The sequence below is a fragment of the Hemitrygon akajei genome, chromosome 3 (assembly GCF_048418815.1).
Source record: "Hemitrygon akajei chromosome 3, sHemAka1.3, whole genome shotgun sequence".
In the NCBI taxonomy this organism is placed as follows: Eukaryota; Metazoa; Chordata; class Chondrichthyes; order Myliobatiformes; family Dasyatidae; genus Hemitrygon; species Hemitrygon akajei.
Window position 1 is genome coordinate 198,108,673 of NC_133126.1, and position 27,808 is coordinate 198,136,480.

General features: G+C 45.9%; 1 protein-coding gene across 1 annotated transcript; it reads left to right on the forward strand.

Moving 5' to 3' along the window:
* On the forward strand, window positions 1-27,628 carry gmnc (geminin coiled-coil domain containing). The gene is made up of 5 exons (XM_073041680.1): window positions 1-97; window positions 2,860-3,034; window positions 12,452-12,537; window positions 17,537-17,653; window positions 22,020-27,628. Exons 1-5 carry the CDS (start codon window positions 95-97, stop codon window positions 22,629-22,631), a joined length of 993 nt encoding a protein of 330 aa, XP_072897781.1. The 5' UTR covers window positions 1-94; the 3' UTR covers window positions 22,632-27,628.
* Window positions 27,629-27,808: the final 180 nt, after the last annotated feature.

Here is a 27,808-nt window from a genome sequence, read left to right on the forward strand (position 1 = left end):
GTCGGTTTAAAGGGCTGTAGGAGTTTAAAACCGAACGTGTGCGCCCGTCTCTGTGACTGACTGCCTGTACTGACCTCTCACTGTACTCTTCAGGATGGTAAGTGAATTTGAAATGGTGACCAAGGTAGAGGGAGGGGCTCTTTTTAATAATATCTACATTTTTTTAAAAAAAGATGCAACATCAGTGGATAGTTTTTGAGATCTTGCAGTGCAGTGGTGCACCTGGATTCGCGAGTCAAACTCGCAGCAAGTTGTAAAAAAAGCTGTTCTCAGAGTCGCAGAGAAGGCTTTTCTGTTTCTTCCTCGCGAATGCCGATTCTCTGCGCCCCCCCCCCCCCCCACAGCTCCTTTCCCAAGCAGCTAAATGAAATCTGTGCTCATCACAGTCAGGCCAATGGAAGTCTCTTACCCCGCGAGGGACGCTGTGAGGAGAGAAACTCGCAGCTTGGAGCACTGCAGAGTTGTGTGAGCAGCAGTCTCCTCATTCCACAGCACACACACAGAGTCCACTCGCAAAGCAAGGCACAAGCCTGTCTGGCGCTCCCTCTGCGCTTAGTTGCGCCCTTTTGACGAAACTCGAGGTGTGGAGACTGCACTTTGGTTTGGGGAATCCTTTTGCCCAGAGAAGCATCAGGTCCCCGGTGATGGATCGAGTCAAGTGTACTGTTCAAGGCCACTTGCTCTGCAGCTTTCCCCATGTGCCACTGAAGCTTCTCAGCTTCAGCTTCGGAAAGCTGACAAAGCCCGTCAGCGCGATCTTACAGGAGTGTGCGCCGAAACTGCGCTCGTGCGGGACCAGATGAGTTGGACTGGACGGAGAACCCGGTGTCAAGCCCCGAATGAAGAGCCCCTCTGAAAAACTGCAGCCGAGGCAAATCCAAAACCTTAACATGTTTCCCAAACTTGTTACCACTTCGTGCCGTGACAGGGGGTGTTTGCTGCGCGGTTCGTGGATTCTGCACTCAGAATACAATATTTCCTCCACTATAATCTGATTGTTGTGATAGCTTTGTTTATAGTGTGTGGGCGAGAGTACGACTCATTTCATCCAATGCGTGAAGAAACCTCGAAACTAACGCTCGAGTAAATGGGATTGTATTTCATTGAATTACCAGGGCCTGGCTCTCTTTTCCGCTCCCCCTCTCTCTGCCCCTTTATCCTTTCGAACCCCTTTCTCGCCTCACTCGACCCCTCTTTCTCTCCTCCCTCCCACCCTCCTCTCTTCCATCCCCCTCTCCTCTCCTCCCCCTCCCCCCTCCTCCCCCACTCCTCCCCCCTCCTCCCCCTCTCCTCTCTCCCTCCTCCCCCTCTCCTTCCTCTCCCTCTCCTCTCTCCCTCCTCTCCCTCTCCTCTCTCCCTCCTCTCCTCCCTCTTCTCTCTCCCTCCTCTCCTCCCTCTTCTCTCTCCCTCCTCTCCTCCCTCTTCTCTCTCCCTCCTCTCCTCCCTCTTCTCTCTCCCTCCTCTCCTCCCTCTTCTCTCTCCCTCCTCTCCTCCCTCTTCTCTCTCCCTCCTCTCCTCCCTTCCTCTTCTCTCTCCCTCCTCTCCTCCCTTCCTCTTCTCTCTCCCTCCTCTCCTCCCTTCCTCTTCTCTCTCAACCCCCTCCCTACTTTCATCGTTCAGTCGACCTCCCTATCCTCCTTCGACCCCTTTTTCCTCTTTTCCCTCGACCTTTTCTGTCCCCCCCCCCCCCTTCTCTTCCCGCTCGGTTCCACCTCCGTTCTGTCCTTTTCATCTTCCACAAGTCTATTTCCACAGCTCCTGCCTCTCCCCCTTTCTCTATTCGGCCCTCTCTCCTCCTCCTTTCCTCCTGCTCTGATGCCTCTACACTCTTCTGGCTTTGTTTCCCCTCCTCCTCTCCCCGCCTCCCCGTGCCCGTCCCCTCCCGCTCCCGTCGGCTTGGTGTCTATTCTCTTCGCTGCCCCTCCCTCTTTCTTGCCGTTTTGAGGTTCCCTTCTTCGGTACCCAACTCTCCTCGCCACCAGGCTGTGTTTTTTTTACCCACCCCTATATAGTTTTTGCAAGCGCTTGCTGGTCGCAGGAATTGCGTACACCAACTTGTAAAGCTGAGAATAGAGTTCTGGATCTTGAAAAGTGCACCAGGAGCAGGAGGAAGGGGGAGGGGGGATTGGTGTTAGGGTCTGTGATCTGTCGCTTCCCGGTAGGTGGGTGCGTTGTGGGCAAACAATTTCCTCCCGGGATCCCACGATCCCAAAGTGTGGGGAACTGGGAACCCGCGCTGGAATTATCACAGGCTCAAGAGCTGGAGGCGTGTTAGGGAGTCTCCAACAAACGGCCACAATCCAGGGACAGAGAAAGAGAGAGCGGCGCTCACACGCCAGACGTGGCAATGGCGAGGGTCCAACCCGCGAAAACACGTCGCCGTCTCTGTACAACTTCGCTCATTAGCCTTTATATTGTGTGTGTGTGTGTGCGCGTGTGTAAAAAAAAACTTCTCTCACTCTCCACTTCCTTCTTTTAAACCACCCCTTTCCCACACTCCCACTCCCTCCACTTCCCTGCTCCCGGTCCCCTCTTTTTTCCCCTCTATTCCCCCCTTTCGCCTTCGCTCCTCTCCCCTCGCTTTGCCATTCTAATCTCTATCCCTCTCTCACCCCTGCCACCCTTCCCCCTCTCTCCCGCCCATCCCCTCCCGTTTCTCACTCCATCCCGTTCGCCCTGCCTCTCCTTTTTCTCTCCTCGTCAACTCTCTTCCCCTCCCCTCTCTCTCTCTCCTCTGTCACACTTTCTCTCACTCAACCCGCTCTCCCTTTCCCTCCGTCGTCCTCCTTCTTGCTCTCACTCGCCAATCCTCTTACCCCATCTCTCTGCCCCCTTTCCTCCCTCTCTTTCCCTCCACAGAACACAGTCCTCTCCTGCCAGGACCAGTCCTTTGTAGGAGACCACAGCTATGAGTGCTCTTCCTCGCTCTCGACGTCAGCCTCTGTTGACATTTCCATGGAAACCTGGTACTCCCAATGGCCGGGCTGTATCCGGGACAACAGCACAGGCAGCCAGCAAGAAGCTCCGCCGCGAGGTAAGACCCGCGCTGCGCAGGGGTGGGAGCTGCGAGCCGGCGAGGGCAAGGCGAACCGGGGCCGCTGCACAGACCCCTGGCGGCGCGCACCCTCGGTGCGTTCACCCTACCTCTCACCGCAGAACCACGGCCGCTACTCCCACCTCGGGTTTAAAACCCTGATCCCTGCCTGAGATTTTTTTTTTCTTAAATTAATTTCTTTGCACACCCTGTTACTTCGACCTTTGGATCGTTTCGCTTGAGAGACTCCATAAATAACCCCGGTTAAACATTAACCGTGCAGTGGCCCCCCTGGCGTGAGACGCGTGGAGCACCTCGAGTGCCCGCTGATTTACAGCCGCTGCAATTGGCTCGGACCGCGGAGAAAGGCAGGGGAGCTGGCACCCGCGACCGGGGCTGAAGCTCCACCGTCCTCGGCGCGGTACAGATCTCAGCGACCCTCTCACGGGGTTCCATTCCGCTGTCTGTAAGCAGTTTGTGCGTTCTCCCCGTGGGTTTCTTCCCACACCCCAAAGACGTACGGGTTAAGGTTAGCAAGCGCGGTCGGAAGCATGTCGGTCGGTACTGAGGGGCTCCTCCTCTGCGTACACCTCGGACTGTGTTGGTTGTTGACACAAAACGACGCATGCCACTGTCTGTTTCGGTGTACATGTAGCAGGTACACCTACCCGCCATCAAGAACATGCATACAGAAAAGTGTCGCAAGAGGCCGGCGACATCATGAAGGATCTCACCCATTCTACCCATGGATTGTTTGTCCATGAGAGAGGCGGGATAGCAAGCATCCGCGCCAGTACCACCAATCTCAAAAACAGTTACTTTCCCAAGCAGTGAGGCCGATCACTAACCCACCTCTCCACACCCCCAACCACCACTACTGTGTATAATTTCCTGTCGGAGCCACCTTATGTACAGGCACTCCTGTGCCTAGCGTCACTTTATGGACACAATCAATCCAAGTATGTAAGGCCATAAGATATTGGAGCTGAATTAGGCAATTTGGCCATCGAGTCTGCTCCGCCATTTCATCATGGCTGATCCAATTTTCTCTCTGCCCTAATCTCCTACCTTCTCCCCATATCCCCTCATGCCCGACCAGTCAAGAGTCTTTCAACCTCTGCCTTAAATACACATAAAGACTTGGCTTCCACAGCTGCCTGTGGCAATGAATTCCATAGATTCACCACTCTCTGGATAAAGAAATTCCTCATCATTTCTGTTCTAAAAGGACACCCCTCTACTCTGAGGCTGTGTCCTGCAGTCTTAGACTATCCCACCATAGGGAACGTCCTCTCCACATCCACTCTATCAAAGCCTTTCACTTTTTTGATAGGTTTCAATTCATTAAGTCACCTCTCATTCTTCTACGTACCAGTGAATACAGGCCCAGAGTCATCATAAATTCTTCATATGACAAGCCGTTTAATCCTGGAGTCATTGTCGTGAACCTCCTTTGAACCCTCTCCAGTTTCAGCACATCCTTTCTAAGATAACGGGCCCAAAACTGCTCACAATACTCCAAGTGAGGCCTCACCAGTGCTTTATGAAGTCTCAACATTACATCCTTGCTTTTATATTCCAGTCCTCTTGTAATTAATGCTAACAGTGCATCTGCCTTCCTCACCACAGACTCAACCTGCAAATTTACTTATAGGGAATCCTGCGCAAGGACTCCCAAATACCTTTGCATCTCTGTTCTCTTTTGTGTTTTCTCTCCATTCAGAAAATAGTCAGCCCTTTCATTTCTTCTACCAAAGTGTATTACCATACACTTCCCGACACTGTATTCCATCTGTCACTTCTTTGCCCATTCTCCTACTTGTCTAGGTCCTTCTGTAGCCTCACTATTTCCTCAAAACTAGCCACCCTCCACCCATCTTCATATTGTCTGGAAACTTTGCAACAGAGCCATTAATTTTATCATTGACATAAAACGTAAAAAGAATTGGAGAATATGTTTCCTATGGTGAGGGTTATCCAGAACTATAAGACCAATAGAGAAGAATTGGGCCATTTGGCCCATCCAGTCTGTTCTGCCATTCAATCGTAGCTGATCCTTTTCTCCCCCCCCCCCCCCCCTCAACCACACTCCCTGCAACCTTTGATGTCATGTCCAATCAAGAAGCTATCTAGTTCTGCCTAAAATACACCCAATGACCTGGCTTCCACAACTGCCTGTGGTAACAAATTCCATAAATTCACCACTCTTTAGCTAAAGGAATTTCTCCTCATCTCTGTTTTAAATGAATCCTGAGGCTGTGCCCTCTTGTCCTAGACTCCCCCACCATGGGAAACATCCTTTCCACATCTACTCTGTCTAGGTCTTTAATATTCAAAAGGATCCAATGAGATCCCTTCTCAGCCATCTAAATTCCAGTGAGTACAGACCCAGAGTTATCAAACGTTCCTCGTATGATAACCATTTCATTCTCAGAATCATCCTTGTGAACCTTCCCTGAACCCTCTCCAATGCCAGCACATCTTTTCTTGGATGAGGAGCCCAAAACTGTTCACAGTAATCTAGGTGAGGCCTCACCAGTGCCTCATAAAGCCTCAGCGTCACATCCCTGGCCTTGTACTCTAGACCTCTTGAAATGAATGCTAACATTGCATTTGCCTTCCTCACCACAGACTCTAGATTGTTCTGCACAAGGACTTCCAAGTCCCTTCGCATCTCAGATTTTTTGATTTTCTCCCCATTTAGAAAATAGTCTTCACATTTATTTCTACTACCAAAGTGCATGACCGTGCATTTTTCAACATTCTACTTCACTTGCCACTTTCTTGCCCATTCTCCTAATCTGTCTAAGTTCTTCTGCATCCTACCTGTTTCCTCAACTCTACCTGCCCCTCCACCATTCTTCGTATCATCTGCAAACTTGGCAACAAAGTTATCTATTCCATCATCAAAATCATTGATATACAGCATAAAAAGAAGCGGTCCCAACAGTGATCTCTGTGAACACCATTAGTCACTGGCAGCCAATCAGAAAAGGATCCTTTTATTCCCACTCACTGCCTCCTACCAATCAGCCAATGCTCTAACCATGCTGGTAACTTTCCTGTAATACCATTCTTAACTTGGTAAGTAGCCTTATGTGTGGCACCTTTTCAAAGGCATTCTAAAAGTCCAAATATACACCATCCACTGCATTCCCTTTATCTATCCTCCTTGTAATCTCCTCAAAGAATTCCAACAGGTCATCAGGTAAGATTTTACCTTAGCTAGATGGCATGGCCTTATAATTGAAGGGCGACTTTTTAGAAAAGAGGTAAGGAGGAATCTTCTTTTAGCCAGAGTGTAGTGAATCTGTGGAATGCTCTGCCATAGACCGTGGTGGAGGCCAAGTCCGTGGGTATATTTAAGAGGGATGTTGCTTGGTTCTTGATCAATCCACACTCTCACCATCGATTTCTTGATTGATCAGGGCATCAAAGGATTTGGTGAGATATGGGATCTGGGATCAGCAATGATGGAATGACGGAACAGGCTCAATGAGCTGAATGGCCTAATTCTGCTCCTATATCATATGGTCTTATGGTTCCGACAAAGACCACTGTGAAACACCACTAGTCACTAGCAGCCAACTGGAAAGGCTTCCTTTATTCCCACTCTTTGCCTCCTGCCAATCAGCCACCGCTTTATCCATGCTAGAATTTTTCCTGTAATACCATGGGTTCATAGCTAGTTCAGCAGCCTGGTGTGGTACTTTGTCAAAGGCCTTCTGAAAATCCAAGTACACAATATCAACTGATTCTCCTTTGGCTATCCTGCATGTTATTTCAAAGAATTCCAACATCTCCAAGGAATTTCAATGGCTCCAACATCTTCCCAACCACTGATATCAGACTAACTGGCCTATAATTTCCTTTCTTCAGCCTCTCTCCCTGCTTGAAGAGTGCAGTGACATTTGCAATTTTCCAGTCTTCTGGAAGCTATCTTATGTATTTATATTCATTGTTTTATAATTATTGTGTTCTTTATCTTATTGTGTTTTCTTTGTGCTGCATTGGATCCAGAGTACCAATTATTTTGTTCTCCTTTACTATCTCATTTACACTTGCATATAGGAAATGACTTTAAATAATCTTGAAGTACATAGTTCTCTGAGAGTGGGTCACAGGTAGGCATGTTGGTGACGAGTAGCTTTCGCACGCTGGCATTCATCAGTCAGGACAGTAAGTATAGAATCTGTAGCATTATGTTGCAGTTGTACAAGATGTTGGTGAGACTACATTTTCAAAATTGTGTTCAGATTTGGTCACCCTCCTACAGGAAGGATGTCATTAAACTGGAAAGTGTGCAGAGGAGATTTACGAGGGTGGTGCTGGGACTGAGTTAAGGAGAAGGCTTGAGCAGATTGGGTCTATTTTGCTTGGAGCGTACAAGACTGAGGGGTGACTTTATAGAGGTGTTAAAATTAAGGGGCACAGATCTAGTGAATGTACTCATGTTTTCAGGGTTGGAGAATCATGAACTAGAAAATATATAAAATTAAATAAGTAGTGCAAAAAGAGAGCAAAACAAGATAAAAGTAGCGAGGGAGTGTACACGGATTTGTTGTCCATTTAGAAATCTGATGGTGGAGGGAAGAAGCTGTTCCTGAAATGGTGAATGTGTGTCTTCAGGCTTTTGTACCTCTTCCTTCATAGTAGCAAAGCGAAGAGGGATATCCTGGCCGCGAGGGTCCTTAATGATGGATGCCAGCTTTTTGAGGCATCGCCTTTTGAAGATATCCACAGGGAGAATGTGGGAAAATGGGGGTTAAAAAAATAAATCAGCTACAATTCAGTGGCAGTGAATACCCAATGGGCCGAATGGCCTAATTCTGCTTCTGTATTCTATGCTGTTATTTATCTAGTTCTGTATTCATCCACTGATGATATTGATTTCTCTAGACAGGTCGCAGTGTTTGCCTAGATTTGAGGCAGTTACAGTGTGTGTGTGTGTGTGTGTGTGTGTGTGTCCAACATTTTCACTCAGTAGCACAGTACAGAAACAGGCCCTTCAGCCCATTGCTTCAATGCTGACCAAAGTGCCCATCTGAGCTAGTCCCATTTGCCGTTTGCCATATCTCTATAAAACATTCCTATGTACAACTATTCCTTTTAAATGCCAAAAACAAAAGATTCTGCAGATATTGGAAATTCACAGCAATGCACACAAAATATGGAGGAATTCGGTAAATCTGGAGGACCTGAGTTATAACAAAAGGTCCAATAGGTTAGAGCTTTACTCTCTGGAATGTGGAAGACTGAGGGGAGATTTGATGGAGATATACAAAATTATGTTGGTTTACATAGGGTGAATGCAAGCAAGCTTTTTCCACTGACCTTGAGTGAGACTACAACTAGAGGTCGTAGGTTAAGGGTGAAAGGTGAAATGTTTAAGGGGACCATGAGAGGAAACTTCTTCACTCAGAGGGTGCTGAGAGTGTGGAGCGAGCTGCCAGTGCAAGTGGTAGATGTGATTTCAATTTCAGCATTTAAGAGAAGTTTGCATAGGTACACGGATGGGAGAGATATGGATAGCTATGGTCCTGGTGTAGATTGATGGGACTCGGCAGTTAAAATGGCTTGACACAGACTAGATGGGCCAAAGGGCCTGTTTCTGGGCAGTAGTTTTCTCTGTCTCTAAGTCAGGCAGCATCTTTGAAGAGGATTAAGATGGTTCAGGCTGAGGCCCTTCAACAAGAGAAGGTCTTTTAAATGCTGTTATTGTGGCTGCCTCAACCACTTCTTCTGACAGCTTATTCCACTTAAATACAACCTTTTTGTAAAAGATTAGTCCCCGAGTTCCTAATAAATATCTCCCGCTCACATTAAACCCATGCCATCTATTTCTTTACTCCTCAACCCAGGGGAAAAAGTTTGTGTGCATCACACATCTATGTATGGTAGGGTGGCAGATAATGTAATGCTTTGCAGTGTTACTGATCACCAAATGGGATTCAGTTCCTGCTGCTGCACGTAAGGAGTTTCTGTGTTCTCTCGTGACCGCGTGGATTTCCTACGGGCGCCTCCCACTTTCCAGAGACCTGCAGGTTTGGGTTAGGGTTAGTAAATGCTATATTGGTGCCTGAAACATGGCGACACTTGCAGGCTGCCTCCAGCGTATCCTCGGACTGTGCTGGTCATCGACACAAACAAAACCTTTCACTGGATGTTTCAGTGTACATGTGACAACTAAATCTGACGTTTATCTTTGCATCTCTATAAGTTCTTCTGTCTGTCTCCCAAGTTGCTGTGCCCTCTATTAACTCAATTAACATTTAACAAAAAAAAGCTGGTTATCACCACGTTACCATAGGTGGGATAGTGCAGTTATCATATTGGCTGAGGGATGAACATGGTGCCATGTACACACAAGAGTTTTATTTCTGGGATTGGAGCAGAAGTTGGCTAGGATTCGCTATGGGGACTGCTCCAGGAATGGGATTGCTCTCTGTGTACCAAATATTTACTTACTAATTTGTGCAAGGCAAACTTCCCACAAGTCCCCTCATTCTTTAGGAGAAATAAGACCATAAGACATAGGAGAAGAATTAGGCCATTCGGCCCATTGAGTCTGCTTCGCCATTCCATGATATCTGATTTATTTCCCCCCTCAATCGCAATAGCCTGCCTTCTCCCCTTAACCTTTGATATTCTTACGTATCAACATCTACATCAACACACCCAATGACCTGGCCTCCACAGTAATCTGTGGCAATGAATTCCACAGATTCACAGAAGTTAAAATACAAAGTAGATTAGATGCTATTGATCAGATAATCTAAACTGAGACCCGGTGGTTGTCTAAATAATGATCAGCACTGATCAAATTACCTAATTACTTACCTAAGCCCATCACCCCGATTGGACATAGGTCACCAGAGTCCTCTATCCTGGGCAAGTCTTTCCCAAGTGTAAATCATCTTCAAAGAGTCTTCCTTTCCCAGGATTGAAGTGTTTGGGGCTTTTGTTGACATTTTTCTAGCTCTGGGTTTTTATGGATGAGGCTGCTAGCCCCTTCCCAACCCTCCTCCTTTCACAGCCAGCTTGGGACCATCCATGGTGGAGTTGTGATCTGGGATAGTTTACAAGGAATAGATCTAATTATGCAGAACAGGTATCTAACATTGAATCCATGTTTTTGTTGGTTTATGTAGACTGAGATGCAGCATTGATAATTATTAATGCTTGTATCTATGATCTGAGATCTTTATTTGGTCTGGAACTTTGTGATAATAATGGCTTATTTACTTCTGAGCTTACTGATAATGATTTATTTAAAAACAAAATCACAAGGAAGTCCGCAGAGGCTGGAAATTTAAAGCCACACACACACACACACACACACACACACACTCACTGCTGGAGTAACTTAGCAGGTCAGGCAGCACCTATGGAAAAAAGTGAATGGTCAATGTTTCGGGCTGAGACCCTTCTTCAGGACTGAGAAGGGAGGGGGACAATGCCTGAATAAAAAGTTGGGAGGGGGAGGATGTGGCCAGCCGGAAGAAGATAAAGGAAGCCAGGTGAGTGGGAAAGGTCGACAGCTGCAGAAGAAAGAATCTACTAGGAGAGGAGAGTGGACCACAGGAGAAAGGGAAGGAGGAGGGGAGCCAAGGGGAAATGAGAGGCGGTTGAGACGAAGTGAAAAGTCAGAGTGGGGAATGGGGGGGGGGGGTGGAAATTTGTTCACTTGAAGGAGAAATCAAAGTTTATTCCATCAGGTTGGAGGGTACCCAGACCTCCACCCTGGTGTTGCTCCTCCACCCTGAGGGTGGATTTATTTAACCTGTATCATTGGTGATTTATCTAAACTGGGATTGTTTACTGGGACAAGTACCCCTTGAATAGGCAAGTTGTAGCAGACATTGACTCGATGCATCCAATATAATTAGTGTCATCATCATCATCATCATTATGTGCTGTGTTATATGACATGGTCAATCCATGACCATGATTGTTCTTGGCAAATTTTTCGACAGAAGTGGTTTGCCATTACCTTCTTCTGGGCAGTGTCTTTACAAGACGGGTGACCCCCCAGCCATTATCAATACTCTTCAGAGACTGTCTGCCTGGCATCAGTGGTCGCATAACCGGGGACTGGTGATATGCACTGGCTGCTCATACGACCATCCACCACCTGCTCCCATGGCTTCACGTGACCCTGATCAGGGGGCTAAGCAGGTGTGCCACCTTGCCCAAGGGTGACCTGCAGGTTAGTGGATGGAAGGAGCCCCTTACACCTCCTTTGGTAGAGATGTATCTCCTCTCTGCCACCCAAATTAGTGTAGTTGGGCAAAAAGGTTAGCATAGAAGTGGTAGGCCTAATGGCCTGTTTTAGTGTTGTACAATGACATCGCAGGAGGCCAGGGTTGAATCTGGTCTGGAACTCTGAGGTAATAGTTCCTCATAAATTGATTTATTACTGTCACATGTAGTGAGGTACAGTAGAAAAGCTTGTCTTAGAAACCATTAATGGAGGTAACAGTGTATTGCGGTAGAACAAAATAAAACAGTAACGGATTGCTGAATAAAGTGTTACAGTTACAGAGTGCGGTGCAGGTAGACAATAAGGTGCAAGGTCATAGTGAGATAGATTGTGAGGCCAACAGGCCATCTTACAAAACTGGGGAACTGTACAGAAGTCTGGTAACAACGGTGTAGAAGTGGTCCTTGAGCCTGGTGGTTCGCTCTTTTCGGCTTTTGCCCAGTGGGAAGGGAGAATAGGGAATGTCTGGGGCGGGGAATTTCAGAGTCAAAATCAGGTTTAATATCACTGGAATATGTTGTGAAATTTGTAGTTTTATAGTTTTACAGCAGCAGTACATTGCAACACATAATTAGAAAAAACTATAAATTACAATAAGAAATAAATGTGTCTATGTATGTGTATATATGTACTGTATATACATGTGTTTGTGTGTGTGTATGTATATATGTATATATATATATAAAATAAAATTAAATGTAGTGCAAAAGAGAGCAAAAGTAGTGAGGTAGTGTTCCCAGGTCATTATCCATTTGGAAATCTGATGGCAGAGGGGAAGAAGCTGTTCCTAAAATACTGAGAGTATGTTGATTTGTGATTGTGCTGGCAGTGAGTTCAGATTGTTACATTTAATAGAGATTTTTGATGGTCCTATTTGATCTGGAGTAAAACTCTGGACAGTGAGAGGAGAAACATGAGAAAATCTGCAGGTACTGGAAATCCAAGCAACACAGACGAAACGCTGGAGGAACTCGGCAGGAGTCCTGATGAAGGACCTCGGTCCGAAACGTTGACTCTTCACTCCTTTCCATGGATGCTGCCTGTCTTCTGAGTTCCTCCAGCATTCTGTATGTGTTGCCCAGACAGTGAGAGGGTATTGTTTGCATTATTTAGTGTTTGGTTTTGTCCACTAATCAGCTTCTATTTCTCTCCAGAGTACTTCTCTATCTTTGACACCTCTGCCCAGGATGATCTCAGATGGACAGCCCATCTATCATCTCAGCTCCATAAAAACAAACAGGTAATGTGATGCAAGAAAAGTTGTCCTGCAGGGTCCTGTTGGTTTGACTGCAACTATGTGTTGAATACAGATCGTGTGGCCTGTGTGACTTTATTTCATTCCAAGACAATAAGACATGGGACCAGAATTGGTCATTTGGGCCATCATCTCAAGTTCAATATTCATCATAGGTGATTTTTTTTAAACCGCATTCTGCCACCTTAACCCCTTTAATCAATCAAGAACCTATCAATCTCTGTCTTAAATACATCCAATAACTTGGCCTCCACAGATTCAACATCCTCTGGTTAATGAAGTTAACATAGAACTGGACAGTACAGTACAAGCCTTTTGGCCCACAATATTGTGCCAACATTTAACCTGCTCCAATACCAAATCTAACCCTTTCCCTCCTACGTAGCCCTTCATTTATTTTTCATCCCTGTGCCTATATCTTAAACATCCTTAATGTATCTGCCTCTACAACCACTCCTGGCAGCAAGTTCCAAGCATCCACCACTCTCCTCCAAACACCTTAAAATTATGCCCCCTCATATTAGCCATTTCCACCATGGAAAAGGTTTACTGGTTGGCTATTCGATCTATGCCTCTTATCATCTTGTACACCTCAGTCAAGTCACATGTCATCCTCCTTCTCTCCAAAGAGAAAAGCACTAGATCGCTCTTATTCTCATAAGATATGCTGTCTAATCCAGGCAGCATCCTGGTAAATCTCCTTTGCACCCTCTTGAAAACTTCCACATCCTTCCTATAATGAAGCAACCAGAACTGAAAACAATATTTCAAGTTCCTCCTCATCTCAGTTTTAAAGGGATATCCCTTTATTCTGAGGCTGTGCCCTCAGATCCTAGACTCCCTCATTAATGGAAGAATCCTCTCCTCATCCACTCTATCCAGGCCTTCCACTGTCTGGTAGGATTCATTGAAACCTCCTTTCATCCTACTTCATTGAGTACATGACCAGAGATATCAAATGCTCCTCATACATTAATGGCATCTGTGAGTCAAAAGTTTAACAACATCGATCAATAAAATCTTCTGCTCCCGACTGTGGTAACAGCTGTAGAAATTAGGCTAAATTACAAGTTAATTCATTATGTGTCATGTCATATGACATGGGCAATCATGGTCTTGACCATGATTGTTCTCGACAAATTTTTCTACAGAAGTACTTTGCCATTGCTGCCTTCTGGGCAGTGCCCTTACAAGACGGGTGACTCCAGCCATCATCAATACTCTTCAGAGATTGTCTGCCTGGTATCAGTGGTCACATAACCAGGGCTTGTGATATTCACCAGCTGCTCATACGACCATCCACTACCTGGTCCCATGGCTTCACGTGACCCTGCTCCGGGAGGCGGTGGGGTGGTGCTAAGCAGGTGCTACACCTTGCCCAAGGGTGACCTGCAGACTAGCCGAAGGAAAGCGTGCCTTTGGTAGAGACCCCACCAACAAAAATTACAAGTACCTGGGCAATTTATATGAGGAGAAAACTATACTTGAGCCTTTAAGGTCAAGTATGAATGTTATTCACTATGTACATTTATAGCTTAGGAATTTGCTATGGTGAGTTGGCCGGGGTGCAATATGCAACAAAAAACAACATTTAACAATCATAAGAAAATAAAGAATTATGTAAAATAAGTTAGAGATTAAAGTATGGATATGGAATAAAATGTGCATAAATACATAGATACCAGAATGTATTTACTCTGTAAACAGCAATGTAAAAAGTGGTTTAAAATGTTTATGGTGCAGTGACGGGGTAATAGATAGAAGGGGCTGGGGAGTCTAAGATCCGAAGATATAGGAGCAGAATCAGGCCATTTGGCCCATCAAATCTGCTATGCCATTTCATCATGGCTGATCCATTTCCCTCTCAGCCCCAATCTCATGCCTTCTCCCCGTATCCCTTCATGTCCTCAGCAATGAAGAATCTATCAACCTCTGCCTTAAATGCACCCAATGACCTGGCCTCTACACCCACCTGTGGCAATGAATTTCTCTGGCTAAAGAAATTTCTTCTCATCTCTGTTCTAAATGGATGCCCCTCATTTCTGAGGCTGTGTCCTCTGGTCCTAGACTATTCCACAATTAGCGACATCCTCTCCACATCCACTCTATTGAGGCCTTTCAACATTCGACAGGTTTCAATGAGATTCCCCCTCATTCTTCTAAATGTTTGCAGATATTAACTGCCAAATGGACGAAACTTTTAAGATGGGGTGAGGTTTTAATAGCCATATAGCGCTTTCCAGAAAGGGTGCTCTTTGAAAGGCAAACACGAGGAAATCTGCAGACGCTGGAAATCCAAGCAACACACACAAAATGCTGGTGGAACGCAGCAGGTCAGGCAGCATCTATAGGGAGAAGCACTGTTGACGTTTCGGCCGAGAACCTTCGTCAGGACTTGAAAGGCAGTTTGCTGGGTGGATGGGTAGTTATGAGCCTGGGGGCATAAGAGACTGCAGATACTGGAATCTGGAACAACAGACAATCTGCTGGAAGGACTCAGTGGCTGAGCAGCAACTGTGGGAGGGGGGGGAGAGAGGAAATGTGTGTTTCCACCACACAGATCCTGCTCCATCTTCTCAGTTCCTCCATTTGTCCTAATGTACCAGCATTTAGAAGCCAGCTTGATTCATCTCATTTCTATCTCCACTCTGCTCAGTGGTTTAAACTGGATTTATCCTCATATTCTGCCTGAGTAGCTTCCAAGCTGAGGGCACAAACATTGATTTCTCTAACTTCTGGTAATTTCTTCCCTCTTTTTGCATTCCCATTCTGCATCTCCTCTTATCCCTTCTCTTTTCCTTACCTGCTTATCATACCCCTCTGGTGCCAATCCTCTTTCCCTTTCTCACATGGTCCATAGTCCTCTCTTATTAGTTTCTTCTTCAGCCCTTTATTTCTTTCTGCTATCAACTCCCAGCTTCCCACTTCACCCCTCCCACCTTTCCCCCTCCCCAGGGTCTCATCTGTCAGGTTGTCCTCCTTCCCTCTCTCCCCCCCCCCATCCTCTTATTCTGGTTTCTTCCCCCTTCCTTTCTAGTCCTGATGAAGGGCCTCAGCTCAAAATGTGATTATTTATTCCTGTCCATAGTGGCTGCCTGACCAGCATTTTGTGAGTGTTCCTTCAGATTTCCAACATCTGCAAAATATCCTGGGTTTAAATTAGTACATTGGAATATTATTGTCACATAGAGAACTTGTCTGGCATACCTTCCACACAGGTCATTTCATTACAACTGTGCATTGAGGTAGTACAAAGGAAAACAATAACAGAATGCAGAATAAAGTGCTGGAGTTATGGCAAAAGGCATGCGATAAAGTGCAAGATCACAACGTGATATGAGGTCAAGAGTCCATCTTATTGTACTAGGGGACTGTTCAATAGTCTTACAACAGTGGGATAGGAACTCTCCTTGAGTATGGAGGTATGTGTTTTAGCAATACTATGACCACTTTGCACCAAAGGGGAGTTTCTTTTTGTTCTAATTGTGTTCTTTCTTGTAAAAATTAGATATAATTATGTTTAATTTGTGTTTTTCTTGTGAATGTTGTGTCTGTGATGCTCTGTGCCTGCGGTGTCGCTACAAGTGAGTTTTTCATTGCATCTGTGCACGCCTGGACTTGTGCAGATGACAGTAAACCCGACTTTGATTTTTCCAAGCAAAGTATCATGTTTCATAGGAGGAGGAACAGTTCAGGTTGAGGGCTTATCACCAAAGGTCCTCTGACCTGCAGTTCTGATTAACTCTGATTTCCTTCCCACAGATGATGCCTTACCTGCTGAGCCTTTCCTTCAGGTTCTATCTTTATTTTAGATTTCCAACATCTGCAGTATATTTTGAATTTCAAGCATCAGCCTCCAGTTTGAAAGTTCCTAGTGAATCATGTGGAGTATCTCACATCACAACTGCTGTATAAAAATAAAAATGACCCACGTTCCCCCCTGATTCAGTAAGACCACAGCACCATGAAACATAGAGCAGAATTAGGCCATGTGGCCCAATGAGTCTGCTCTGCCATTCCATCATGGCTGACTTGTAGCTCTCAATGCCAATCAGTTTAGATCGTTGTTCTTCAGTGAGTGACTCCCTCAGCCTAGTAAACAGCTGCTCTACATTCAAAGCCTCCATTGGAGTGGACCATGGATATTACGTCCTAGCTCTGCAAGCCAGGCCAGTACAATATGGAGAGCAAGCTGTTGCCCATTTAGCAGGCTCCCCCTCTCTACTCAGCTGGTGAAGCCAAAGAAATGGCAGAGACCAATACAGTTTGACACCAGGGGCACCACAGTAGCTGCCTATCCGCATTGAACTCAACGTAGGACTGCCTTAGGGACTTCAGCTGCAGATTTTTCCTCAGAGTTTACTCCCAAAGCCCTCCGCATGAGTGGATATAGCTGCAAGACAGAGGTGGTTTGAGATCAGAGCTTTCCTCGTCCTGGATGAGTTGCCAACCACGGCTGACGAACCCCATCTGACTGAAGTGACCTGCTTTTGCCTCTTCTCCTGTCAGCAGAAACGATTCTGCACTTTCACTGTAACTGTAACAGTTTATTCTACATTTTGATATTACTTTCCCTTGTATTACCTCAATGCACTGATGTGATGAAATAATCTATATGGATGACATACAAAATAGTTTTTCACTGTAACTTCGCTGCATGTGACAATAATTAGCCAATTTACCAATTTACTTCCTCGAATTAACCATCACCGCTTAATGAACAACCTTAGTGTTTATTCTGAGGTCTAGTAAAAGCTATCAACAATCTGATGGAAAGCTTCCAGCAGCTGGAATCATGCCAAATGTTTCAGACATGGTTTGGATGTCAGAAGCAATTATTGTGGTTGTTGCTGGAAGTCTTTCCAAGGTCAATATCCCTGGACCAGCCACTTTTAGTTTCTTGTTAAGGCCCAGAATTCTGGAGAGGTTATGTTCCAAAGAGTGACTTGTCTGAAACAATGGTCTTCCTTCATTATTTCCGTAGCTCCAGGAGACACTTGAGCAAAAGGAGGAAGAACTTGCCCGGCTCCACGAAGAAAACAGCAAGTTGAGGGAATACCTGAACTCCACTTATGTGAAATCCCTCGAAGACAAGGCGAGGGTATGTGTCCAGCAGAACCTGCCACACGACCTCAGGTCCTCCTTGTAGCAAAGCATGTTGCAAAAACACTTCAGTTATGGTCAGCCTCCCACTGGAGTCCATTTTGGAAAATGCCTGTACTCATTCACAAGGTGATAATGTGAGGGGGCAAAATTTTAATATGATTGGAGGAAATTATAAAGGGTATGTCAGAGGTAGGGTTTTTTTTTACACAGAGAGTGACGGTTGCCTGGAACGCCCTGGCAGAGGCAGATTCCCTAGGGGCACTAAAAAACACTCTTAGAAGGGCATATGGATGCAGTAGCATTGTGGTTAGACACTATTACAGCTTGGGGCATCAGAGTTCAGAGTTCATTTCTGACGTCCTCAGTATGTCCTTCCTGGGACAAGTGGGTTTCTCCAGGTGCTCCAGTTTCCTCCTACAGTCTGAAGATGTACCGGTTAGTAAGCTAATTGGTCATTGTAAATTGGCCTGTGATTAGGCTAGGGTTAAATTGGGGATTGATGTCAGAACAGGTTGAAAGGTCAGCACAGCATCATGGACTGAAGGGCCTGTACTGTGCTGGAATGTTCTGTGTGTGCTGGAATGTTGGAATGCACCTCCATTTTGAATGTACTGTGCCTACAGCCAGCAGTTACAGAGACCCATTGGGGCAGTGAGCAGAGCTACTGTCTCGCAGCATGGTTTCCTCCTGTCTGTTGTATTTGCCTGTTTCCCTTGTGACCACAGAATATCGAAAGGATGCAGAGCTAGGCAGGGAAGTGGCAGATGGAATTCAATCCAGGCAGCACTGAAGGTTGAACTTTAAGGCAGAGTACAAGGTTAACGACGGGATTTTTATCAAAAGTGAAGGAACAGAGACATCTTCGGGTCCATGTCCATGGGTCCCTCTGGTTGCCCTCAAGTTAATAGGGTAGTTAAGAAGGCATATGGTGTGCTGGCCTTCTTTAGTCAGTGGATTGAGTTCAAGAGCTGTGAAATGATGTTGCAGCTCTATAGAACTCAGGAGTATAGCTTTCTATTCTGGTAGAAGTTTTAGAGATGGTGCAGAGGAGATTTGTCTCTGTGCTGCCAGGATTAGAGAATGTCTTGTGAGGAAAGGTTGAGCCAGCTTTTCTCTTTGGGGTGACGGAGGATGAGAAAAGACTTAATACAGGTGTATATGATTATGAGAGGCATAGATAGCGTGGACAGCCAACACCTTTTTAGAGTCGTGGGGTCATAGAGAAGTACAGCTTAAAAATGGGCACTTTGGCCCATCTAGTCCATGCTAAAATAATTTAAACAGCCTACTGCCATTGACTTACACCGGGACCACAGCCCTCCGTACCCACACTATCCACGTACCTATCCAAACCTCTCTTAAATGTTGAAATCGAGCTCGCGTCCGCCACTTGTGCTGGCAGCTCACTCCACACTCTCACAACCCTCACAAACTTCTTACTTTTCACCCTCAACCCATGACCTCTGGATGTAGTCCCACCCAACCTCAGTGGAGAAAGTTTGCTTGCATTTACTCCATCTATACCCCTCATACTTTTGTATACTGTGCCTCTATCAAATCTCCTCTCAATCTTCTACGTCCTAAAGAAAACATCCTTGTAATTTTTTTTCCACAGAGAGTGGTAGGTTCCTGGGAGACACGTGGTAGAGGCTGATACAACAGGGACATTTCAGAGACTCTTAGAAAGGCAAATGGATGTAAGAGCAATGGAGGGTTCTGGGATGTGTAGGAGGGAAGGGATATATTGATCAAGGAGGAGGTTGATATCGAGCAGGAGAACGTACAAACTCCACACAGTCAGTAGGAAACCCATACTGTTAGATTATGAGACATCAGCACTATGCACTGCTCCACTGTAACTGCTTGCTGTAGGCAAGGTACACCTAACATCATGGTCTGGAGGGGCTGTACTCTGCTGTACTCTTCTATCATGAAAGGAGCTAGAGAAACTATTCTTCTTCTTCTTCCCCCCCCCCACCTCCCCTAGATGAAGATCCTCCATCTCCCAGGGGTGAGGTCTTTGGAGCTTCTGTTGATGTTTCTGTAGCTCTGGGTTTTTACAGAATGAGGTTGCTGGCCTCATGCCCAACCCTTCCTCTTTTGCAGATGGGCTTGGGGCCTCCCATGACAGAGTTTGCTTGAGAAATGCAGACAATTATTTTACCCATTGGACAAAATTGAGAAAAGTGTTGGTTTTTTTTGACCCTACCTGGAAGATGTACTAAGAAGATTTGAAGATATTGTCAGAATTTGAGTGCTTGAATTACGGGGAGAGGTTGAACAGATTAGGACTTCATTCCTTGGAGCATAGGAAACTGGAGTTACTGTATAGAGGGGTAAAGTCATGAGGGACACAGAAAGGGTGAATGTGCTGAGGATGGGGAATCAAGCACGAGAGGGATCAAGAGCCATGAGGTAATGTGGCACCTCTGTAAAATCAGATTTAAGGTGAGGTGGGAGAGACTTAAAAGAGGACCTGAAGGGCAACTTCTTAACTCTGGGTGTGTGGTGATTATTTAGGACGAGGTGCCACCAAGTGGCTGAGGTACAAATAATAACAACACTGAACAGGTACTCCGAAAGTTACTACCAAGATGATCACCGGGGTCTCTCTCCCCCCATATTTGTGGCATTTATTGGGAGCATTGTAAAGTCCCTGAAACATTGTCGAGGACCCCTACCACCCATCCCACAATCCTTTTGACCCACTACCATCAGGAAGAAGGTACAAGAGCATCAGGACCAGGACTGCCAGACTGGGAAACAGATTCTCCCTTCACACTGTGGGACTAATGAGTAGTTTGCCCCCACCGAGGTCTCATCACCAGGACAACGAGCTGTTTGTTGTTCTGTTTACTGTTTACCTCTACTAGGCACTAAATGCATTCTAAATTATATTTTATCAACTTATTTATGGTAATTTTTATGTGCTGTGTGTGATATAAGTGTTGTGGTGCACCGTGGTCAGGAGAAATGGTGTTTTATTTGATTGTGTATATGTACAGTTGTATCAACGATCTGGATGATAATGTGGTAAACTAGATCAGAAAATTTGTGATGACACCAAGATTGGGGGTGTAGTGGACAGTGAGGAAGGCTATCAAAGCTCGCAGTGGGATCTAGAAAAATGGGCTGAAGAATGGCAGATGGAATTTAATGCAGACAAGTGCGATGTGTTGCTCTTCAATAGGATTGCCAGGGTAGCTCTTTCACGGTGAATGGTAGGGAACTGGGAACAAAGGGATCGGGGAATACAGATCCATAATCCCTTGAAAGTAGCATCACAGGTAGGCAGGGTTGTAAAGAAAGCTTTGCACCCATCAGCCTTCATAAATCGAAGTACTGGGATGTTATACTGACGTTGTATAAGACAGTGGTGAGCCTTAATTTGGAGCAGTTTTGGTCACCTACCTACAGGAAAGATGTAAATAAGACTGAAAGAGTGCAGAGACCTGAGTTATAGGGAAAGGCTGAATAGGTTAGAACTCGATTCCCTAGAAGGTAGAAGATTGAGGGGAGATTTGATCGAGGTATTCAAAAGGATGAGGGGTATAGATAGGGTAAATGCAAGCAGGCTTTTTCCACTGAGGTTGGGTGAGACTAGAACTAGAGGTCATGGGTTAAGAGGGAAAAGAGGGAAAATGAGGGAAATATTCACTCAGAGGGTAGTGAGGTATGGAATAAGCTGCTAGCACAAGTAGTGGATGTGGGGTTGATTTCAACATTTAACAGAAATTTGGATAGGTACATGGATGAGAGAAGCATGGAGGGCTGTGGTCTGAGGGCCAGTCAATGGGACTAGGCAGATTCATGGTTTGGTACAGATTAGATGGGCCGAAGGGCTATTTCTCTACTGTAGACCATGACTCAATGACAGTAAGAGGACAATAACCTTGAACTTGAACCTGGATATGAAAGGTCTAGGGAAACATGGGCCAAACAGCTTAGATGGTAGTCTGGGCCAGCATGGAGGAGATGGGCCAAAGGGCCTGCTTCCCTACTGTGTAACTCTATCTAGGAAGGCACCAAAGAGCAGTGGTTAGTGCAATGCTTTATCACGCCAGCAATTGTGATCAGGGTTCAGCTGATAGCAGTGTCTGTAAAAAGTTTGTACGTTCTCCCCATGACTGTGTGGGTTTGCTCTGGGTGCTCTGGTTTCCTCCCACATTATGAAGACGTATGGGTTAGGGTTAGTGAGTTGGTTACATGCCGTGGGGAACATGGCGACACTTACGGGCAGCCCCCAGCACATCCTTGAACTCCTTGACGCGAACAATGCGTTTCTGTGCACACTTCGATGCAGATGTGACAATTAAAGCTAATCTTTATCTTAATCATATGATCTTTGGCCTTTTTTACAGAAATTGTTGACGCAAAATGGGCAGAAGAAAAGAGGGATCTTTAAAGTTAAGAAGCGTTTGTTTGAGGAACAGGAGGAAGCTGACATTTACTTGACAGACCCCACCTACTTCTCCAAGAGGGGACGGAGAGACTCGGCTCTCACAGACCGAGGAGGCTCGTACCCTGGCCAAGAGGAGCACTGTGTTCCTTGCGTCGACACTTGGGTATTGAAGACTCTGGGATTAAAAGATGCCAACACCATCGACGAGAGTTCCACAGCTAACTACAGTGCCATTGTCAGTGAGGTGTGCCCTGATTACAGCAGGGAGGCTGACTACTGCGCGGAAATCACCGCTCAGGGTCAAGACACTGCCGCCTTGATGGATGTTCACACCCCTTCTTGCCAGCTGGAGTCTTGCTGCAGTGCTGGGCTGGTCTCCGCCTCACCCTACTCCTTACCGCCTCCGTCCGGGGTGCCACCTTACCCCAATAAAACGTGCGTGGCCTTCTCCACCTCCCTTAGCCCTCACCGCAACGTCAAAACGCATAGCTTCTGCCAAGGCCAGGCCTTTGTGCAGAGGGACGGGGGAGGAGGCTGGAGGTTTACCTGGGTGCCCAGCCAGAGGGACTGAACACTAAGCTCACACTCTACATGGTAAACCTGCGGGACGATGCCCCCTGACTTCACAAACCAGTCCGCCTCGAAGCAGACTGGAGGAATTTGCGTGGATAACTGAACCTGCAGCTTCCTTTGGACTCAAACCTGAAGTATTGACTCCTGATGAAGGGCCCGGCCCATATCATCGACTCTTTTATTCGTCTCCATAGATGCTGCCAGACCTACTGAGTTCCTCTAGTGTTTTGTGTTTGTTGATGTTGACTGCAAACTTAAGATAGTGTGTTGTTTGCCCCATGTTAGTTGGAGACTTCCTGCACCCCATGTCCCTCAGGAAGTAGATCAAATGCCGTGAAGCAGCTGAAGCATTTTGCTGTTCTCTGTGATCCTATTGGCTGACTTTTCTTGGTCCTAACCAGGCCTTTGGTAGAGAAAGGAACCCACAGCTTCACTCTCAGTTGTGCCTTGGAGGATTAGCTAGCAGCGGGGCAGTGTAAACCTCTGAAGTGGCGAGACGTGGCCACTCTCGTCTTTCTCTCTCGTCCACTGAGAGCGAATTACTCCACAGAGCGAATGAGGCGGAGCGTCGCAGGATATCTCACGGCCATTGCAGAGCGCAACTTGAGTGAAGCGGCTGTCTTGTGCAGAGCGACCGTCTGGGGCGAACCTCCCACCATGGCGGGTGAGACCTCTCGCTGGGAAGAAGAGGTCAACCAGCATCAAGGGAAAGGTGGCACAGGCTCACCCTGACCACGATGATCAAGACTGTACCACAACCTGCAGATCTATAATCTGCAGCAGATGCAACCTGACGTTAAATGGTGACTGGATTCTCTTAAAAACTGACCTGGGTCCCAATAGTGTGGGTTATTTCCATGTGCAGTACTGTGGATTGCTGAGACTGGTGACAATGTGCTGGGATGGTTTACTCGGAATTTGAGGGGCAGCACAGAGACGCAGCCCAGTGGAACTGGGTTTGAACCTGAACCTTTCCTTGTGCCTGACCTGTGTGGCGTTTGTGCCATCTCCCGGTGACTGTGCAGGCCTTCCCGGTCTCCTCCCACTTCCCCAAGATATGCAGACTGCTAGGTTAATAACCGACTGGAAATTGCCCCTAACAAGTAGAAACTGTGGGGAATTGGAGGGTAATAACTTGGAGCCTGCTCCGCACATTTGCTCCCATGCGACCAATTACCCTACCAGCCTGTAAGGTATGGATTGAGGGAAGAAACTCATGCCGTCACGGGGAGAATTCTAACATACAGTGGTGGGAAGTGATCCCGGGTCAATTACACGAACCACAACTCTACCACGCCACTGCTTTTGAGGATTGTGGAGTCCTATTCCATTTAAATTCATCTCTTTCCTACCCTGAATATTCCCATGTCAGTGATTTCTACGTTCACACTACTTGGTGGAAATGTCCATCCTCTCCATGTCTGCTCTGTCCAGGCCCCGATCAAAATCCCACCTTGTTTGAAGGAGACACTTCCTTTCAACAGAAAAGTGCCCCAGCTTGGTCAGATGTTTCTGAACACTACTTTCTGGGTCATCCTCATAAGATTTTTCTGCATCTTCTCTAAAATATCTACAACCTTTTATCTCTGGATATTCATGAGTTCATCCTGAAGAACATAAGATAAGATATAGAGGCAGAATTAGGCCATTCAGCCCATTGAGTCTGCTCTACCACTGAAAAATATTTTTAACCCCGTTCTCCTGCCTTCTTCCTGCAACCCTTAACCCATGCTTACCAACCACAAATTCATCAGTCTCTGCCTTATCCAATGTATTTAATTTAATTAATATCCATAAATATCTAATGCCTTGGTTTTCACTGCCCTTCCTGACAACAAATTCCACAAATTCACCATCCTCTGGTTAAAGAAATCAGTCTTTATCACTGTTCTTAAGGGACATGCCTTTATTCTGAGCCTGTGCCTTCAGGTCTGTGATTCTCTCACGACAGAAAACATCCTCTCCCTGTCCACTCAGTCCAGGCCCTTCAGTATTCCGTGAAATCCGTCCCACACCCATTCTTTTAAATCCCATTGAGTGCAGGCCCAGAGACATAAAGCACTTGTCCTATGTTAAGCCTTTCATTCCGGGAATCATTCTCATGTACCTCCTCTGGACCCTCTCCAGGGCCAGCACATCTTTCCTTAAAAAATACGGGGCCCACATTTGTTCACAGAATGGCAAATGCTGTCTGGCCAAGGGCTTATACCTCTCAACAGTGCATGCTTGGTTTGAAATGACTGAATCTGCCTTCCTCACTACTGACTCAACCTGTAAATTAATATTACAAAAATCTTGATCTAAAACTCCCAACTCCCTTTGAAGCTCCTGTTGATGAATGTTCTCCCCTTTTAGAAAATAGTCTACACATTTATTCTTCCTACCAAACTGCAGTCAGTGGCCACTTTATTAGGCACACCAGTTTGTTAATGCAAATACCTAATCAGCTCATTGCATGGCAGCAATCAAAACATGAACGTATGCAGACATGGTCAAGAGGTTCAGTTGTTGTTCAGACCAAACATTAGAATGGGGAAGAAATGTGAACTAACTGACTTTGGCTGTGGAATGATTGTTGGTGCCAGATGGGGTGGTTTGAGTATCTCAGAAACTGCTGATCTCCTGGAATTTTCTTGTACAGCAGTATCCAGAGTTTGAAAAAAAAGAAAACAAAAAAAAATATCCAGCAAGTAGGAGTTCTCTGGGCAAAAACACATTGTTAATGAGAGAGGTCAGAGAAGAATGGTTCAGGTACAGAAGGTGCCTAATATGGTGGCCACTGATTGTAGTAATCCATCTGCCACTTCTTTGTCCACTCTCCTAACATGTCCAAGTCTTTCTGCAGATTCCCTGCCTCCTAGACGCTCTTGGTTCTCCCACCTATCTTGTCCCCATGTCCTCCAAGACACTGCTCCTTCACTCTTTGTCCATGTGCATCACTTCCCAGGATGTGGACACTAGTGGTGATGCCAGAATTTAATGTCCAACCCTTGTTAATATAATGTCTGCAGGAAGAATCCTTTTCTGGTATTATGTGGCGCCGGGTCCCATAATTGCATACAGAGTCTTCATTCTTGCTTTTATTACCTCTTTGAATGGTGCATTCACTGGGTAATTGTGTGTAATTAAATTCTAACACTAATCCTTCTTAAAAAGATTAACAAAGGATGTTTCAAAGGTTTCCTGAAAACCAATGTTGGGTGTACAAATAGAACATGGAACAGCACAGAGCAGGCCATTCGGCCCACTGTGATGATTGAGATGATGCCAACTTGGACTAATCCCCCCTGACTGCACATAGCCTCATCTCCCATCCTACCCTGTCTAAAAGCCTCTGGAATGCCGCTGTCGCATCTGCTTCCACACCAATAAGTTCCACTCTTAAAACAAAATGTGTCTTGCAAATCTCCCTTCAACTTTCCCCTGCTCTCACCTTTAATATGTGCCTTCTAGTATCAGTTGTTCTGATTCTGGACAGAAACCGTCTACCCTACCTGTGTCTCTCTTAATTTTATAGACTAATGAATGTCAGTGAAGAGGAGATCATTTGACAGCAGGGTTGTGTCATTAGAGATGCAGTTGGGCCCTCCCAGGCCCAATGAGCCTGCACTGCCTAATTACACCCATGTGATCAATTAACCTAAGTCTTTGGAATGTGGGAGGAAACTGGAGCACCCAGAGGAAACCCACAGGGAATACGTGCCACGGTAGCGTTGGAGTTTGGAGTTAAATTCTGGCGTCATCTGTAAGGAGTTTGTACATCCTTCCCTGAGTCTGTGGATTCCCTCTGGCATCCCGGCACGGCATCGGCGTGGGAACGGTGTCCCAGAGCAAAGTCACTCTGGGAATGGCTTCCCGGTATGATTTTCACATTTTCATTAATAAATGGGTGTTGTAAGTAAGTGAGAGAAGAAATGATATTTCCTGATGTTTAGTGTTGAAGTATGTCCCCATAAATATTGATTTTAACTAATTAATTTTACTAATGGTTAAGGCTACTTTGTAAAGTCATATCTCTGGAGTTGGGGCTAGAGATATCAGTGTTGTTAAGGATCCTGCTTGGGTACACTGCCAAAGCTGATCATTTCTGTATTCAGGGGATGGTTCTCACCACAGTGTTGGTGAGAACTCCATTAATGTTTGCTAAATGCCATCGCTGCCAGAGGATTTTCCGAGTGGAATGTCTGCTCTACTGCCTCAATGTCCCCGAGCACTTGTGGAACCCGCTCAGTATTCTACAGTAGAGTTATTTATGATCAGGAAGCCATTTTGAGTGCAGTCAGATACCATAGGAGAGGACTTCCTTGCTCTTTGCCTTTGTGAATTTCCTGTCCTCTTGTTAAGGGCACTCCCTACATCCAGCCTCTCTGTGTTCATGTCTGGACTGGGGCTCGAACTCCCAACCTTTGCACTGAGTGGCAAGAATGCTGTCCATTGAACCAGAGGCATCACTAATCAGCTGGATTGCTGCCGGAGCGAATAAATTGTTGAGAGCTGGTGAGGAGCATCGGTAAGTAGTCTCCACATCCTGACTCACCCTGCCTGGTTTCTCCTCCTTGGTATCTGCGATGACACATGTAATGAGACATTTTCCCCATCTCTGCAATTCCCCCCACCGATGTCCAGCTCTGGGAGGAGTGGAGATGGCTCACTACTTCCTTTATGGAGGCATTTCACTCTCTCCTGATCACCAGTCCCACCAATCTAACACGGGCAGATCACAGCCGCAGAGACTAAAAGCTGTAGAAATTCTAACCACAAAACTAACAATTGTATATAATTGTGTATTTTGTACAGTTTTTAACATTTTGGTGAGAATTAACAGTGTTTTTTTAACAGATTGTGCCAACGTTTTTGACAATTTAACTGTAGTTGGATATTTTTTTGTACATTGTTGTTCAGTTTTGTTCTGTCTGAAACCTAAAGGAAATTAAAAAGACTAATAGTGTTTTGTATTTGGATATTGATTCTAAATAAAGATTGAAACTGAATTGACTGATACAGAATGAGGACATTCTGCCCCTTGAAGTGTTCTTGAATCACGCACCCGTATCTGTGAACCATTAACCAATGATGGCCACAGCTTTACACAACCTGCTGGAGGAACTCCACAGAGCAGGATTAGGCCATTTGGCCCATCAAGTAGGCTCTGCATTCTATCATGGCAGATTTATT